The 19,225-nt window shown below is 35.4% G+C and overlaps 3 protein-coding genes across 3 annotated transcripts; all 3 read right to left on the bottom strand.

Moving 5' to 3' along the window:
• Window positions 1-2,875: 2,875 nt before the first annotated feature.
• Window positions 2,876-3,832, bottom strand: LOC128101246 (olfactory receptor 1030). Its single transcript, XM_052724194.1, has one exon. It carries the CDS (start codon window positions 3,830-3,832, stop codon window positions 2,876-2,878), a length of 957 nt encoding a protein of 318 aa, XP_052580154.1.
• A 6,865-nt stretch (window positions 3,833-10,697) lies between these two features.
• Window positions 10,698-11,546, bottom strand: LOC128100884 (olfactory receptor 5M11-like). Its single transcript, XM_052723633.1, has one exon. It carries the CDS (start codon window positions 11,544-11,546, stop codon window positions 10,698-10,700), a length of 849 nt encoding a protein of 282 aa, XP_052579593.1.
• A 5,785-nt stretch (window positions 11,547-17,331) lies between these two features.
• LOC128101245 (olfactory receptor 5M11) lies at window positions 17,332-18,300 on the bottom strand. The gene has a single exon (XM_052724193.1). The coding sequence runs from the start codon at window positions 18,298-18,300 to the stop codon at window positions 17,332-17,334; it is 969 nt and encodes a 322-aa protein (XP_052580153.1).
• Between the last annotated feature and the right edge of the window lie 925 nt (window positions 18,301-19,225).

Genomic DNA, 19,225 nt, shown 5'->3' with positions numbered 1-19,225 from the left:
AAAGAACCCTGTATTTTGATAAAATATGTCCCTGGATATTCTCTAGACTCTTCAGCACATTCTGGATGACAACATGGTCTGTTAAAATCCAGTTGTATTTGGTCTGAGAGGTGACGAAACACAATGATTCTCTCCACTACTGGCTCTAGAGAAAACAATGAGGAAATTTCATAATTCAGTTTGCAGTACACACATTGACCATAGCATTCAGATAAATATGAATCACTTGGGAAGGCAAATGACCAGGTGAGTGTGATTCAACTGGAATGTTAAGAAGGAAATAACTCCTGCGAGTTGCCAACACACACACACACACACACACACACACACACACACACACACACACACACACACAAATAAATAGATGTCATGAATTTTAAAATGAATGTCTTTCTCTTCTTCCTATGCACATGTATGGATATGTGCAAATGTTTTCACAGGTCAATTAGTTCCATGAAAATATCTGACATGAAAATTATGTTAAGACTATAATGCTGTATATACCATTATTAGTGAAGCTTAATTTGTGTCTTTATAATGTAAGTATAGAGGCATACATAGAGCCTGAGATCTGAAAAAGTAGGAATAATAAAGGGACTTGGTTTGCAAAGTTAAAGGCATGTTTAGATAGCAATGTGTGCACATTTTAAGGAGAATCCAACAAACTAGTTAATATTTAAAAATCATTTTTCATATGTGTGTTTTTCAGAATGTAAAAAATATGACATTCAAAGTAAAGATATTTAAATTATGTCATGGAGCATAAATAATTTTGTAGCTTAATATGTAAATAATAATCTGAAAATGTCATTCTATGTGGATCATAGAACAGAAATAAACTTTCAGATATAAAGAAAACTTTGAAAAGCAATTCTGTTGAGAGGAATAAGGACATTATGTGGCTCTCTCTTTTCCATTGATATCCAAATCAACAAATGAAGTTCCAGATTGACACTCCAATTCATGCCTGGTGGTGAAGCATAACAAGTTTGTGTCTCAGTCATGGAGTTGGCTTCAATTTACTGAGAATGAATTGACATGTCTTCCACTGCATAAGCACAAGGACAGCCTTGTATTATAGCTCCCAGAAAATTGTATTGTCTGTATTTATTCTCTTTATAAGGTTACAATCGTTACAAAACTAAATGATCTGAGACTCCTCACAAACCCCTTGACACTAGGAGCAATGCAGACCTAATGAAGATACTTAGTAGACATTTGCTATCTTTGCTTAGACAATCGAACAGAAAAGTTACAAGAAATACAACATAAAATAAAAACTTGCTTTCTTTAGCACAAAAATACTTACAAAAGAAGGAAGATGTTTCATTCTAAAAGTATGAATCATTGTACTCATGGTACAGAACAACAGTGGATAATAATTACACTGTGGCACAAATATCAAATATTTGGTACATCCTAAAAAAGATAGATTAGTAAAAAAGAAATGAGGAAAGGTGTGAAAGATACTTGGCTCAAGGAATGTGAAATGTCACTGGTTAATTCCATCAAAAAAAAAATGTTCATAGGACACAAGGTACCCATAATGCTTTGTGGAAACCCTTCTTTGCATGATTCAAGGCTTAATATATAGGATCTGGGAAGGTGGTTCACCAGTTGAAAACACATTTTAATCTTAAAGAGAACCTGAGGTAAGTTCTCAGCACCTACATGGTGACTAACAACTAACTGTAACTCCAGATATAGGAGATTTTATGTTCCTTCTAGCCTTCACTGCCAATGCAAGTGCATGTTTGTGTGTGTGTGTGTGTGTGTGTGTGTGTGTGTGTGTGTGTGTGTGTATGTTTGTGCATGTTATTGTGTGTATGTGTGTGTGCATCTATAAACACCTCTACAATAGAAAGAGGAAAGGAAGAAAAGAAATGTTGGAATTAAATTATAATTTCAAAACTCTCTAGGTCTGGAGAGATGGCACAGCAGTTAAGAGCACTGCTGCCCTTCCACAGGACATGGCAGCTTACAACTGCCTGTAGTTCCTAGGGATTTGATACCCTCTTCTGATCTCCAATGCACCAGGCACACATGGGATACTCAGACATGCACGCAACACACACACAGGAAAAACATCACACATATAAAATAAACAGACGAATCTTTAAAGAATTAAGTTAATATTTAACGAGAGAACCACATGGAAGTCTAGGATTCTACTTGGACAGAGAAGTGTTTCTGCTGAACGTGATTCTTTTGTTGTTCGTTTGTTTATTTGTTTTGTTGTTTGGGGGAGGTTGCTTTCTTTTATTGGTTTTGAAAGGGATTCTTACAAGTAGGAAGAAGTAAGTGACTGTCAGGGATTGAAGCTGAAGGTACCAAGTAAGAGTCACAGCACAGCTCCCGATAGTCCTGTAATCTGCCAGAATGGAACTCCTGCATGGTAACAGCTCTGCCCTTCAATATGTATTTTACCCATTTTGTGTCTATGTGTACAAACACAATTACACATTTGTTTGTAGGTATAGAAATCCCTTTTCTAAAAGCTTTTAAAGCTACTAATAGTCGTTCTGGGAATTAAGAATGGAAGATGAAGATGGAGGACAGAAATGGTTCACTCAGTTTGTGCATTTACATTAAGATTGCATGTTTAACTGTAACAAATGCATAATTTTTATAATGTGAAAGTAATATAGAAAGACATGAATGTAAACATGCAAAACAGGAGAATAAAACCTTCCACATTTATACATGCATTGCACCTTCACATAGTATGTAAACTGTTTATCTTTTGAACCTGTATATTATATATTTTGTTGTAAGAATATAGCTTTTCATCTTGTACATAAAATTGAATTTCTGCTATAAAGTTGGGCATCATTCTTATAAACAGAACTTTTTTATTTATAAAAGTAAAGTAATTTTACTTTGAAAGCACATTTCTTTTGACCAGCTTCCAAAAAGCACGTTTCACATCCTTATTCCTCAGACTATAAATGATGGGGTTCAACATGGGGCTTACAAAAGTGTAGAACACAGCAATGATTTTGGATTGCTCAACTGACTTGTCTGTGGGAGGTCTAACATACATGCAAAACAGAGTCCCATAAAACACAGTCACTGCCACCAGATGGGACCCACAGGTGGAAAAGGCTTTGCGCCTACCTTCAGCAGAACGCATCCTCAGGATGGCAATGAGAATGAACAGGTAAGAAATGAGGATTATAAGCAGGGAATTGGAGAGGTTAAATCCTGCTACCACAAACATAGATGTTTCCTTAATGAAAGTGTCCGAGCAGGAGAGTCTGATGAGAGGAGGGTCAGCACAGTAGAAGTGGTTGATGATGTTGGAGCCACAGAAGGTCAAGCGGTATGTCCACATGGTTTCCATCAGGCCACTAAGGAAGCCATAGATGTAAGGACCGGCAATCAGACGCACACACACCCCTTTGGACATCTTGCTGCTATAAAGCAAAGGGTTACAGATGGCCATGTACCTGTCATAGGCCATCACAGCTAGCATATAATATTCGGTAATAACCATAGCAATGAAAAAATAACACTGAACTAAGCAAGCAGCATAAGAAATGGTTTTCTTCTCGGATAAAAAGTTCACCAGCATCTTGGGAGTCACGTTGGTAGAATAGCACAAATCCAGGCAGGACAAGCTGGCAAGAAAGTAATACATAGGAGTGTGCAGGCGTGAATCTACCCTGATCAGCACCATCATGCCTAGATTCCCTCCGACGGTGATCAGATAGATCACCAGGAAGAGCACAAAAAGGATAGGCTGCAGCTCTGGACGATCTGTTAATCCCAAGAGAACAAATTCAGTCACCAAGGAGTAATTGCCTCTGATCATTTTCTCAGGTGCCAGCATGTTCACTTAGATGGATTAAAGAAGGGGGAATGAGATACTTGTTAGATATTTTCTCTCTATCCCCCGTTTCCCTACCTCCCTCTTATTATTCATCCTCACACAGCTATTACAAGGGTCTGAGAATGTCAGAGCTAGTACACTGGGTTTTCAAATCCTTTTTTTAAAAAGAAACTCTTTGTGTGGTGTGTGTGTGTGTGTGTGTGTGTGTGTGTGTGTGTGTGTGTGTGTGTGTGTGTGTGTGTGTGTACATGCACTTCCAAGCACATGAGTGGCATGTGCATGCTACAATTTGCACATGGAGGTCAGGACAAGCTTGGATATTGGTCCTTCCCTCTCACATTGTTTGGGACAGGGTTTTAGCATCTCTTCTTGTTAAATGACCATGTCAATACAGGAACCCTGAGCTTACAGATGCATGTTACCACAGCCAGCTTGAACGGATTCTATGGAACACGCGTCCCCATGTACATGGGAAAGGGGTAAAGGCAGGTGCTTTAGCACTGTTACCTCCCCAGCCAGGGCTCATATTTTTAAGATTACACACAGCCCCAATTAGCTAACAGCACAGGTGAGGTTCATTCCTACCCAGACAGGATCCTATGTTACCAAATTGCTTTCGGGAGAGAGAAGGAAGCATAATACAGTAACAGTTCAAATTGGGATGAACTTTCAAATTTACATTATACTTTGTTGTGAAACAATAGCCTCCTCATTAAAAAATTAGGAAAGATTTTTCCAGTGACTGACATGTGTACATATCTAGAAGCCTCCCTTTAGATAATTTAATTCCCCTTGTATTTATTGGAAAGCACAACAGTGAAGATACCAGAATTAAATCCTTCAGGGTCAATTTTAGTACTATAATCTTAATGTTTTAGAATATACCATTTCTATAGAAATAAAAAAGTATGAATATACATACTTGGAATAACTAATATCTATATGAGTTAATAAGTAAAAAGTGTTATACACAGCACTCTGAATAACAAGGATAAAAGAAATTTAAATCACATTTTCATTTTCTTATCAATTTACTTTCTCATTTGTTTCCCCAAATCAAATGTTTCACAACCTATGTCAAAATTTTGTCAACTCTATTCTGGCAGTGAGTAAAATTTAATCTTTCTAACTGCATGTAGAAAAACAAAGACAATTCAACTATCTTTGTTATAGTAAAGCAAAGATGAATTAGTTAGAGTGATTCTTAGTACAAAGGACAGAACATCCTTTTGTAATTAAAAGATTATACTTCCAGACAGTATAAAATCAGATACTATCAACTCTAATGGATAAATACAACAACAAATCACTGCTGGGGACTCTAGATAATGTATTTTCATTAGGAATTTTAGTTCTATATTCAGCTTTTTTAAAGTTTTAGAGTAGATGGTTCAAGAGAGTAAAATTCATCTGACAGTTAGAGCTATTTGTGTAATCAATCAGAGTGAGCAAGGTGGGGCAAGGGAATCAACTGTAATGAGTCAGAGAATAATTTCTGTGCAAACAGTCCACTCTGACTATGGGCTGGGATTTTTTACTTCATGGTAATGTGTACCCCATGTTCTAATTTCCTATGAGATTCCCATTTTAAGTATCAGAATCCATTATTTTTAAGCAAAATCTACCAAATTATTGTTAAAAATTAATTTTATGTTTCAATCTGTCCTTAACCAAGGCACAAAATAGAAGCCTGCAGGCTTGGTCTACTGTGGTATAAACAATAATCCCATATGTGCCCAATTCACCAGCTGTATATGTCTAATATGTAAGCTGTTCCTGGTAGCTGAATCAAACAAAAGTACAAAGTATGTGCCTTGACTTGGTGGTGTCCTCAGAATGCTGCATACTTAATTAAACAACCTAGTATACAAGCAATATTGAACACCACATGCATAGAAGTTATCTAATGGAGAAATAAATAAGATAACCAATAATGATCTTTGCTTTGAAAAAGCTAGCTGTGTTACATGGTAAGGGTAATGAAAATTATTGTTAAATGTCAAAGTTCAATATAAATATTTGAACTAAATACATAGTGGTGTTTTAAAATAAGAATAGACACCAAAAAGCAATGAGGCTTATCTGGGGTTTGAGGAATTTACAATAATTTTACAGAAGGACAAGACTAGAAGGGCTCTCAAGCAATTTGAACATTACATGTGCAGGCATTCCACTGGAGACTTTCAATTGAAATGGAAGCTACTCAATATGTATGAGAAATATCACAAAGAAATCCCAAAGCAAGGCAGTAGACAGCAGACATTCTTCTAAAGAGCCATTTCCTTATGACATTATTGTCATACAAATTCTTGAGTAATTATGGGTCAATATGCATAGTGATGGGTTTTCAAACATATATATTCTTTATGAAAACAAATACAACAGAAACATAGCCCATTGCAAAATTTCACTGATTCTATAATTATTCTCTCTAGATTGGAAAAATCAAAAATAAATTAAATAATTTAATATATCCACATATATTTATTTTCTTAATGGAGATCTAAAAACTAACACCTTATTTGGTAAGGTATATAGTTTATGCTTTTAAATAGAAAAGACAGTTACATTTTTGGTAAGTTAGTATGCATTGTGAATATGTAGGTGAAAATTGGAAGGACTAGAATTTCCATCATACAAATTAAAAGACAAAAGTCACAACAACAATAAAAAACATAAATACACCTATCAAATCAGCTCTATAGATGTCATTGGTATCTGAAAAACTGCTGGCTGAAATGTACATATCCCCATCTCAGGAACAGGTCAATATGCAAATTTCATGATAACAGAGTAGCCTAGGACTGTTAAAGTCACTATTGTATGTGCATACAGTCTTACACACAAAAGCTATTATCTACTCATTGGATTAAGTGCATGGCGTAGGAGAATACAGGAAATTTTAGTCAAGGAAAGGGAGAGAGAAAGTGAAAGTAGGAGTTACTGAATTTAAAATTCAGTAGTTGGGCACATAAATACCTGGCTGAACATAAAAATATACAAAAGTCAGTAAGAATAGTGGAGAAAATTAGATTGTAAGGTAGGAAATAAGAATACAAATGGATAAGCTGGATAGTTGTGAAAGCATGTAGTTCCTATGAATTACTTGGAAGTGCACACTGTTCTAATATGTTCTATAATGTTTTTCTTTTTGCTAGAAAAAATAAAATACCAAATTAACCTAATTTCTTTAGATTTTTGTAAGTGGTATTTTTTGAGATTGTAATATAATTACTTCATTTCTCCCTTCCCCTTCCTCCCTATAAACCAGCATTTCTCAACCTGTGGGCAATGGTCTCTTTGTTGGTTGAATGACCTTTTCATGGGAGTCACCTAAGGCCATCCACAAACACAGATATTTACCTTATGATTAGTAACAGTAGCCAAATTATAGTTATGACATAACAACAAAAATGATTTTATGGTTGAGGTCACCACAGCATGAGGAACTGTATTAAAGGGTTATAACATTAGAAAGGTTGAGAACCAATGCTCTAAACCCTCCCATATACTCTCCTTTCTCTCTTTCAAATTCACAGTCTATTTTTCACTAATTTGTGATGAATCTATATTGTGGCTGTTAGAGAATTCCCCTTTGAATATTTTCTGAAAATATCAGTGAGATGATTAAATTATTTCTTCGATGTGACTGTTCTATGTATTCTTTGAATTAATGATGGAAATGCAATTTGTCAACTAGAAAGCTTATCACAAGCATATAATTTCAATAAATTTTAATATTTTTCAATGACCAATCTAAGTAACAAATATATACTCACTTATTTCAGTGAGATGAGACCCTAGACTGGTATTCAAAAGGATTTTGTTGACACTTGACTCTTCATGATGAATGTCAAAACTGAAACAAGTGAAAAAATTGGTAATACAAAGCTCATGATTTTGATTCCTACCTGAACTCAGGAAAAATTCTCCCAGAAACAGTAGAGGTCCAACCAAGGAACTCCCAAAAATGATTTATGTCCTATTTGTATTTGGCAGTGTTTATCCCTGAAGTACTTTTCATCATACCTCAAAGCAATAATTAAAGAAAACATAGTAATTGGTTTAGACATATACCCACTAGAACCTTGGGATTTGAGCAATGGAATTGCATCACCTTTTATGCATCTTGAGCTACATATTTTGTGTGATTATGAACTGATGCTCAGGGGATTTTTTCATTAAGAATCATTATTTGTTGCAAGAAAATGTCCAGAATAATTAGTAGTGGTATAATATTTTGACATAATACATGGAATTTAATTTATCTGATTCTTTCAAAGATGGAATTAAAATCTCAATATACATAAAATGCTTTCTAATAACTTTATCATTTTAATGATTTATTAGACCATAAAAATAATATAATTAAACTTAATAAAATTATTAGAAAGCAAATTTATACAATATAGACATCTCTTTAATATACTAAAATTTTTCAGCAAGATTTCAGAACATCATAATTATCAATAAATAATACACCCTTCTGATTTGATTTTTTATCAAGGAACCAAACTATATCAACAAATTCCTCACTAACTAAAAATGAAAATGAGAATAATCATAGATGTAGAAATTTGGTTTTACAATCCTAAACTCATGAAGAATGAGGTGTGTCAGCAAGGAAGCAGTAGGTAAAATTGTTTATGTGTGTGTGTGTATGTGTGTAGGTGTGTGCATCTGTGTGTGTACTAAGAATTCAAACCTATATTACACTGATGAATAGTGCTTTTTATTCTAAAGATGAGTGATGGTCAGAGTAAAGGGTGACAAAGGGTAAAGTATAGGGTAGATATAGATTATACTCAATATACAACAATTACTTACATGACAATGCCCTTATTAATGTGATATACTGTCAACAATAGAAATAAATAATGAAAATTGCAAAGGCATAGGCAACACTGTACACTAGATATGTATGAAATAAGTATCCCCAATAATGGGGAACAAGGATGGCATTCATCCACCTCATCACAAAATTGTTGTTCCAGAATAAGGAAGATTAAAAAGGAAGGAATAAGAAACGAGCCTAATGAAATTTAAGGGAATAGGGACAATTTTACTTACAGATAAAAATGAAAATGTTAAGGAATCTATAAAATAAATGAACATACTAGGGTCACTAAGAGACACTAACTAGTCTTCAGGACAAAAGCTGAAGCTCACATTTAAATGTACCTACTACATAGCCTTGCAACAAACAAATATGGAATAAACAATATGATATAAGACTTCATGTTGTGAACTTATAGTCCTGAATTATGTTTGAACACTGATTTGCATCTATATTCCTATCTTGAAAGCTGGAGACTTTATGAAATATTTGTAACAAATTCTCTGTTTCCTTAGATATTTTCATGGGGCTATATGAATTGTAAAATGAAGTAGCCAGGTGATTCTAAACAAACAACAAAACATGTAACGATCTTATGATATAATTTCTTAGTATGCAACTGGAGGCAAATATATGAGTATATGGTTTGATCTTATTTAATGGTGAGATAGAACTTGCAATATATTCAGCACAAGAGATGGTATGTGTTGTTGCCAAAGTTCATCCTCTTAGCACTGATCCTGAAGTTTTGAGATTTTTGTGCTGCCAAAGAAATTTTATTATTTATTTACAGAAAAATCCCCAGTGGCATGTGTTACAAAGAGTAAAGCAAACATTTCTATCCTGAATGTAACTGGGATTTGAAGAACCAGTCAGTGCAAGGGAATCACTATCTGCTATGACTTACTGCTTCCCTAGTTTCTGTGTCTCCCCTTTCTGTTTTTAGTCTTTACTCTCAGGTCAGCTTCCTCTAAATTGTCAGATGAAGATAAAACCAAAGTGATTTGACAGCCCTGAATCTTAGGAGAAATAGCCTTACAAAAGACAGAGACCTGGATCAACAGTCTTACACCTACAAAAGCATCATCGGCATAATCCATTAGTCTCGTGCTACTTGCCTGACTCCTTCTCTACATAAGTATGTCAGTAAGACACAGAAAAGCACAATTATGATTCATTTCTTCATCTTAACTTTTAAGTAGGTAAGCCAGTACAGACATACCACAGTTTCTTAAATATCCTTCATCAAAAAAGCTGATGGCTCTATCAGTGGAAGGAACTGAGAGCACCTGTATCCTGTTAACTTTTGTAAACAGCAAGCACCAACTGGGGATGCATACAGACCCTTTGGCATAGCACTTAGAAGTTTTCACTTAGAATAGTCCTTCTCCAAATCTGATGTGCATGTCAATCTGTACATCTGTCTACAACATGGATTTAAACAGGCAGATCTGAGGTGGAATATGATCCAGCATTTTAATATTTGCTGCAGTGATATCTGTGTTACTGGTTTGTATCAGTTGCTGTGGCTTTTGCTGAGAGAAAACATCTTACAGGAGCGACTTAAGAGAAGTAATTTGGGCTCATTATTTAAGAAGGTATATTGTTACCACAGAAGGAAGGTAGAAAGGCAGGAAAGAGTCAACTTGGTCACAATGTGCTCACTCTCAAAAAGCATGAGTTGAATGACCATGTCTGTGCCTTCTTCCATGTTCATTTTTATTCAGCCATGACCCCAGTAAAGGGAATGATGCTGTGTGTTTTCAACATGTATATTTTCCCTCAGGTTAACCTCTATAGAAGTACTTCTACAGGCAGAGGAAGAGGTGAGTCTCCTAGGCGAATTTCAACCTAATCTAACTATGAACGTTGACAATCAATTTTCCATGAAGTACAAGCTGCAAAACAGGACTGAAAATAAGGCCAGATGGTTTATCTCAAAACAAGTAACTTTTAGTTGGGACACCAAAGATATGACCACAGAGAATATAAAAAAAGTCATCAAAATACAAATGTTTTGTCTCAAATCTATAGTTTCAGTTTATTGAAAAATTGAGGCATCAGTGCTCTCCTGACAACTTCTTGTCTGAGTACTGTTTTCAATGCCTGCTTTACATCTTTGTTCCTCATGCTGTAGATCAATGGATTCAGCATTGGACTTACAAAGGTGTAGAAGACAGCTATTATTTTGGATTCCTCAACTGTCTTGTCAGTGGGTGGTCTTACATACATGCAGAAGAGAGTCCCATAAAACAATGTGACAGCCATCATGTGGGAACCACAGGTAGAGAATGCCTTACGCCTTCCTTCAGCTGATTTGATCTTTAGGATGGCAGCAATAATGAAGGCATAAGACACCAGAATGATTGTGAGGGAACTGGAGAGGTTGAAACCAGCTGATATTAACATGGCATGTTCTTTTATATAAGTATCAGAGCAAGATAGCTTAATGAGTGGTGGGTCAGCACAGTAGAAGTGATTGATGACATTGGATTTACAGAAGGTCATACTGAAGGTCAAGATGGCTTGAAATAGCCCATCTGAAAAGCCATAGACATAAGGACATACAGCCAAGCAAATGCAGACCTGCCTGGACATTTTCACACTGTAACGCAGAGGATTACATATGGCCACATAGCGGTCATAGGCCATGGCTGCCAGTATGTAAAACTCGGTGAGGAGAAGGGCAATGAACAGGTAGCACTGGATAAAGCAGCCAATGAAGGAAATGGTCTTCTTGTCTGATAAGAAGTTAGTCAACATCTGTGGGGTTGCAGTTGACGTATAGCACAGGTCCACAAATGCCAAGTTACTGAGGAAGAAGTACATGGGTGTGTGAAGGTGGGAGTCCAGGCTGATCAGGGCCACCATGCCCATGTTGCCTAAGACAGTGACAAGGTAAACCAGCAGAAACAGCACAAAGAGGAGTGGCTGCAGTTCTGGGCAATCTGTGAGCCCCAGTAAAATGAATTCTGTAATTTTGGTGCTGTTTGGGAGGGGCATCTCCTTAGAGCTGGTTCTGTGATCCAAGCTGTGAAAACAAGGCAAACACGGAGATAAAAACTGACAGTTAAAAATCATGTTTTTCTTAAAGTGTTACATGTAATGCAAATTATACAATAATCCTCTTTACATTTCTATTAAGCCCCTTTCACTTTGCTTTTATTCCTTTGAGTTGTGCTTCTAACTATATCCCTATACTAATCCACACATCTATGAGTAAATCTTTGCTACATCTGTCCTATCTCTCTGAATTTCTTTTTGCCTCCCAATATATCTAACTTGCAAAGCTAAGCAGACTAAAGTCCCTTTGTGAGACAGTTCTCACATACTTTCCTCATATGTGACTCTAATGCAGTCTCTTTATTTTCTTGTTTTCAGAACACCTTATACACCTATATATTCACATCCAGTTTTCATATTAGTATTGCAAGGCTAAGGGGAAATTCCTGCTAATTACTGTACGTGAGTATTCAGCATTTATTTAAACTCTGGTTATGAGAGAAAAAACAAGCAAAAGGTTTCCAAGAAGTAGGAATTATTGCCAATGCACCAAAAATTGTAAAGGTTTTTGTGATGTTGTGTACAATGGAGAAACAATTACAATTTAAACATTTTGTGTACAATGGAATTTCTTAGAAAGCTTGCTCTTCAATTAAATTCACAGCCATTTCAGAATGATTAATTTATTTTGCTCCTTGATGAGATTTTATCCCACCATATGGAAGAAAGAAGTCATGTCATTAGTAGGAAAATATATGTAAGTATAGATTTTTATGTTAAAAAATGAGCCAGATGAAGAAAAAGTAAATTAGCATGTAGATAACACTCTCTTCTAATCACTTAGAGTGACTAAGTGACTTTTCCATTTCTACAGTAACTTTTTTAATAGGAATAAAATTTTTAATTTAATTTTTGTGATATTTTGATAAGATATTTTGTGAGCATCAAGGAAGAAGTGCATGTGTGTGTACTCTTTCAAAAAATTATTATGAAAATACTACTGATATGATTAATTCTAGTATATTCTCTCACATGCTTATTTAGTGTATATTTTTTAATTCTTGATTGAATCATAAAAGTTATGTGTGTAGCAATATGATTATTACAAATACATAATTCCAATAAATTTTTAACATTTTATGACTAATCTAAATTCTAAGCACATACTTATTTCAGCTAGAAAAGAGCCAAGACTAGCATTAACACTGTTTTATTGATAAATATCCAAAATGATATAAAAGCAAAGATGTCATAATTTTATTCCTACCTTCCCTAGGAAAAATTCTCTCAGAGATACTAGCAAGAAAAAAGCTGCTGAAAATGATTTGTATCCAATTTATAACCTGTATCTTATATCTCCAAAATAATCTCTCAACACACCCCAAAGAATTAATTAAGGAACAGTAGTAATTGGTATAGATATTTACTCACTAGAACCTTGGGATTTGAGCAATGACATTCTATCACCTTGTAATAACCTTCAGCTGTATGTTTCAGTTGCTCAAGAATTGATACTTATGGGATTTTTATATAGCTCAATATTTCTTGCAAGAAGAAGAGGTGAAAAATTAATCCTGGCATAACATTATACCACAATCCATGAACTTTGGTGTATCTAAGATTGCTCCACTGTTGAAATGAGTGCTCTACAAACCTCCAAAACAGCTGGAGCTATGCTGTTAAATTACAAAATGCACTGAATAAAATTATTACTATTTGACAAGACTATGAGTATAGTTATAGTAAAATTAGTTTAATGCAGTGGTTCTCAACCTTCCTAATGCTATGATCCATTAATAGAGTTCCTCATACTGTGGTGGCCACCCAACCATAACATTATTTTCATCACTACTTCATAACTTCAGTTTTGCTACTGTCATGAATCATAATGTAAATATCTGATATGCAGGATATCTGATATGGGACAACAGTGAAAGGTCATCCTATCCCTAAAGGGGTTGTGATTAGACAGGTTGAGAACCACTAGTTTAATTTGTTAGCTTAGATGCAGAGAACTAATATTTTATGAACAACAAAGTAAGGGCTGGAATTCAGAAACATGTAATAAATAGAGTAATAGAAGTAGAATGGCTGCATTACTTATTAATGAAGACTACTATATTCTAACATTAATATTAAATAAAAGTTGCCAATTAATAGAATTACATAGTACGTATACTTACTACTGTACATAAAAATCTATTTTTAAGTAAGTTTTCAGGACATGTAGTCAACTTTATTCTGCTACTGAAAATTCTGGGGAGTTACACAAGAGCTGCCATATGACACCAGGGAAATGAGGGTCTTCCCTTGTGGTTCTTAATTTCATTAATCCAAGCATATAAGAACAGACTTAAATAGAAGTTTGAGGGCAATTTATGAGAATTAAACATAAAAACAACCCTAGGGCAGCCCAACTATAAATCCCAACAGCTACCTGGGGAAAGAGAATAAAAAGAGAAGGAGAAAAGCCATGCCTTTTTTTAGTTACTCTGTCATGTAAGTCAGCCACATGGTGCACACTCAGCCAGAGTATGGAATAGATCTCTAGAGAAAGAAACTCCAGAGCATCAGAAAAACATTCTTAACCTCTATCTAGTCTCTACAACAAAAAGATATGAAAGAAGAATAAGGAAAAGGTATACTCTTCTGAGTTAGGACTCAGAAAGGGGATCAGACACAGCAGGACCTCATAGAGGATTATAGGGATTTCACTAGGGGCAGACATTCTAGGAAGGAAAAGTACATTGTCTCATTAAGAGGTTAATTATTTCTACTATCTCTTTAGTGTTGCCCAAGATGAAGCCACTTTCCTAGGGTCACTAGTCCTTCCCAATCACTGACTTTTCCAACTGGATTAGCTGTTAACTGAAGAGATATTTTCATGTCCTTACCTACAGGAAGATTTCATTCCTTCGAGTAGGAAGTAATAACTTTCTTTAATAATGTTCAATGCCGCTATAACAATTTTCATTTGATTTTATCTCATAAAGACAAAATATATTAACAAATTTATCATCAGCTAAAAAGATTTATCATAGGACAAATAGTACATGCAGAAATTCTATTTCACTATCATAAACTCATCTAAGATGAAGTGTATCAGCAAGAAAGTAAAAGCTAAAATGGTATACATATATTGTACTTATGAAAGTTTTATAGGGGACCAAAGGGCCTAATACTAAAAGGAAGAGTAAGAACAGGTAACTGGTAGGGAGATAAGCAATACTGTCAATGTACATCAAATATTTGTAGGAAAATGCCTTTATGTACCAAAATATATCATGTACAATGAAAACACAATAAAACAATTTTTAAATATATGTAATATAGATAACTACATGAACTCTGGCTGTATATTAAATATGTACCACAGTGATGAGGAAGGAGAAATAACTGTCTCCTCTCCACAACATCGTGCAATCACTCTAAAGATATTCAATAAGGAAGGACAAAGGAATGAAATCAGGAAATGTGAGAAAGGAATGGAAGCATTTTACTCACCAGTGACAGTGACAAATTTTAAGGGATCTAGAAAAACCGATAAAAGTCCTTAGTAGAATTAGTAAGAAAGAGAACCTCATTTGCATGACAAAAGAAGAAGCTTGTATTTAAATACACCTGTTATGAGTTTAATGTGTAGTCAGAGTTACCTAAGATTTCAAAAGACCTTAGAGTCTTGATTTTTATTTTGACATTGAAATACAACTACATGCTTGACAATGATTCTGAAAACTGTTCCCATGTATTTGTAATGAATTACCTGTTTCCTTGGGTCCAAATTCTAAACAAACAATAATGACAAAAATCACAGAGCTGTTAACAATACAACATTTAATAAGTAACCAAGTAAGTATTAAATGAAGGTATTCTTTTTATCTTGTTTTAATGGCAGAGTGTCCTTTCAAATACATTTAGCATATTTGAACAGTAAGATATTTTGATGAGACTGATCTATGTTGCCTTCATTCGTTCATGCTTCAGGATTTCTTGAAGACAAATTTGTACTGTATTCTTTTGATGTTTTTGTTTAGGCAAAGAAATGTATTCCCTTGCTTGTACAGTTCTCAATACCATACTACCTATGAGCATGGCATGTGTTATTTGCACTTATGAAAGATAAAACAAACATTACTATCCTAATCATAGTTTGGAATAGAAGGAATAGTCAATGCAAAGCAATCAATATCTGCTGTAACTTTTTTTTTTTTTTTGGTTTTTCGAGACAGGGTTTCTCTGTGTCGTTTTGGTGCCTGTCCTGGATCTTACTCTGTAGACCAGGCTGGCCTCGAACTCACAGAGATCCGCCTGGCTCTGCCTCCCGAGTGCTGGGATTAAAGGCGTGCGCCACCACCACCCGGCATCAATATCTGCTGTAACTTTTGATTATTCAGTTTCTGTATTTATTCCTTTCTGATTTCAGTCTTTACTCTCAGGTCAACCTCCCCTCTATTGTCAGAAGATGATGAAACCCAAAGTCATATGCAAGCCCTTAATCTTTGGAGAACATTGTAATCTTAGGCTTACAAAAGGCAGAGACCTAGATCACCAGTTTTACATCTACAAAAGCATCAGCATAATTCATCAGTTTCACATTTCTTTCATGACTCCTTCCCTATATAAGCACATCAATAAGAAACAGAAAAACACCATCATGATTCACATCCTCATTTTTCACTAGTGAGTAGGTGAGGGAGAGTACAGATGTACCATTGTTTCTTAAGTGTCCTTCATCAGAAAGTCTTATGGGTCTATCAGTGGAAGGAACTGAACTGAAGAGCCTGAGTATCCTGTTAGCTTTTGTAAACAAATGTCCCAGAGAGATGCAGGCAGATCCCTTGTCATAGCACTTGGAAGTTTTCACTTAGACTATTTCTTTCCTAAATCTGATGTGCCTATCAGTCTCCTTGGGATCTGTCTACAATACAGATTTGAATATAGATCTGAGGTGGAATATGATTGAAAGTTTTAATAGCTCTTTCAGTGATATCTATGTTGCTAGTTTGTCACTAGCTGTGCTCTTTTGTGTGAGGAAAAAGTCTGACATGAGCAACATAAGGGAAGAAAGTCTTATTTGGGTTCATGGTTTAAGATGGTATATAGTCCCCACAGTGGAAAGGCAAAGAGGGAGGAAAGAGGTGGTTTGGTCACTTTGTGTTCACATTCACTTAAGTTGAGTGATTGAGAACATGCTTCCTTCTGTGTTTCTTTGCATTAAGTTCAGAATTTCAAGTCACTGGATGGTGCTACTCCTCTTGTAGACATGTCTTCTTGCCTCAGTTCAATCTCTCTGGAAATGCCTATACTGATAGACCAACAAGAGTTACTCCAAGGTGATTCTCAGTCTAGACAAAATAACTATATATATGGACTATCACTGATCCATGAATAACATGGTTAAGATCAACACTAAATAAGGAAATGTAGATGTTCTCCAAATAGTTACTACTCAAGGTGTGTGTGTGTGTGTGTGTGTGTGTGTGTGTGTGTGTGTGTGTGTGTGTACGATTACTTGAAAGTGACATGGGGAATATGTGGGGGAAGGTGAAAATAGGAGATAGATGTAATAATAGTACATTTTATAAATGTAGGAAATTGACAAAAACAACAAAAAAGATCGAAGCGTAAAAATATAAATACATTTGTCACAAAATTATAATTATATTTTATTGGAAAATGGAGGCATCATTGCTGTCCTGATAATGTTTCTCCTGAGGACTGTCTTCAATGCCTGCTTTACATCTTTGTTCCTCAGGCTGTAGATCAATGGATTCAGCATTGGACTTACAAAGGTGTAGAAGACGGCTATTATTTTGGATTCCTCAACTGTCTTGTCAGTGGGTGGTCTTACATACATGCAGAAGAGAGTCCCATAAAACAATGTGACAGCCATCATGTGGGAACCACAGGTAGAGAATGCCTTACGCCTTCCTTCAGCTGATTTGATCTTTAGGATGGCAGCAATAATGAAGGCATAAGACACCAGAATGATTGTGAGGGAACTGGAGAGGTTAAAGCTTGCTGATATTAACATGGCATGTTCTTTTATATAAGTATCAGAGCAAGATAGCTTAATGAGTGGTGGGTCAGCACAGTAGAAGTGATTGATGACATTGGATTTACAGAAGGTCATACTGAAGGTCAAGATGGCTTGAAATAGCCCATCTGAAAAGCCATAGACATAAGGACATACAGCCAAGCAAATGCAGACCTGCCTGGACATTTTCACACTGTAACGCAGAGGATTACATATGGCCACATAGCGGTCATAGGCCATGGCTGCCAGTATGTAAAACTCAGTGAGGAGAAGGGCAATGAACAGGTAGCACTGGATAAAGCAACCAATGAAGGAAATAGTCTTCTTGTCTGATAAGAAGTTAGTCAACATCTGTGGGGTTGCAGTTGACGTATAGCACAGGTCCACAAATGCCAAGTTACTGAGGAAGAAGTACATGGGTGTGTGAAGGTGGGAGTCCAGGCTGATCAGGGCCACCATGCCCATGTTGCCTAAGACAGTGACAAGGTAAACCAGCAGAAACAGCACAAAGAGGAGTGGCTGCAGTTCTGGGCAATCTGTGAGCCCCAGTAAAATGAATTCTGTAATTTTGGTGCTGTTTGGGAGGGGCATCTCCTTAGAGCTGATTCTGTGATCCAAGCTGTGAAAACAAGGCAGAAGTGGATGATATAGTCCTGGAGGCCTCAACTCTGTTATAAGAACTACTAGCAACTATGGAATGCTGAGAAGGGGGGAAGTAATCTTCACCCTTGGTAGAACACACAAATTGCTTATCTAGGGCCAAATGGTGAGCTCTGAAATCATACATGCAATACCATGTTACAGACTGAAGTAGTTATACTTATGTATGTATGAGTACACACCCAGATGTACGCACACGCACAGAGAAGATACATATATGTGCATCCACATACATATGCACATACACATACATGTGTGTAACAGCAACTAATGACAAATTCAAGGAGGGATACATGAGAGGATCATTGAGAACAAAAAGGGAAAGGAAAATGGTATAATTATATTATAATCTCCAAAAATTAAAGAAATAACTTTTTAAAATAAATATTTTTAAAGCAAAATTTTAATAACAGTAAAAATCATGTTTTTCTAAAAATTATACCTTCTGAAATAGATTGTATTATAGTATTTTTTAGTATTCTTACTAAGCTCATATTTCACTTGATGATGTTTTCATTTGGTATTTTTTTTCTAACTAACTAGCTAATATGTGTGTGTGTGTGTGTGTGTGTGTGTGTGTATGTATAGATGTATGTATACATATAAATCTATATATATTCTAACTCATACATATGTAAATGAATCATTTCTATATCTGTCCTGTCCCTTTGCATTTTTTTCTTACCCGAATACCTATTCTGCAAGACTAAGCAGGTTAAAGGTATTTTGTGAGACATTTCTTACATACTTTCTTTACACATGAATATAACCCAATCTCTTGATATTCTGTATTTCTAAACCAAACCCCACTTTTAAAATGCATATTTACAATATTTATATCACACTTTTATCTCTT

This window comes from Peromyscus californicus, unplaced genomic scaffold (genome assembly GCF_007827085.1).
Source record: "Peromyscus californicus insignis strain IS unplaced genomic scaffold, ASM782708v3 Scaffold_7__1_contigs__length_154581171, whole genome shotgun sequence".
Classification (NCBI taxonomy): Eukaryota; Metazoa; Chordata; class Mammalia; order Rodentia; family Cricetidae; genus Peromyscus; species Peromyscus californicus.
This window is presented reverse-complemented; position numbering and strand designations above follow the sequence as displayed.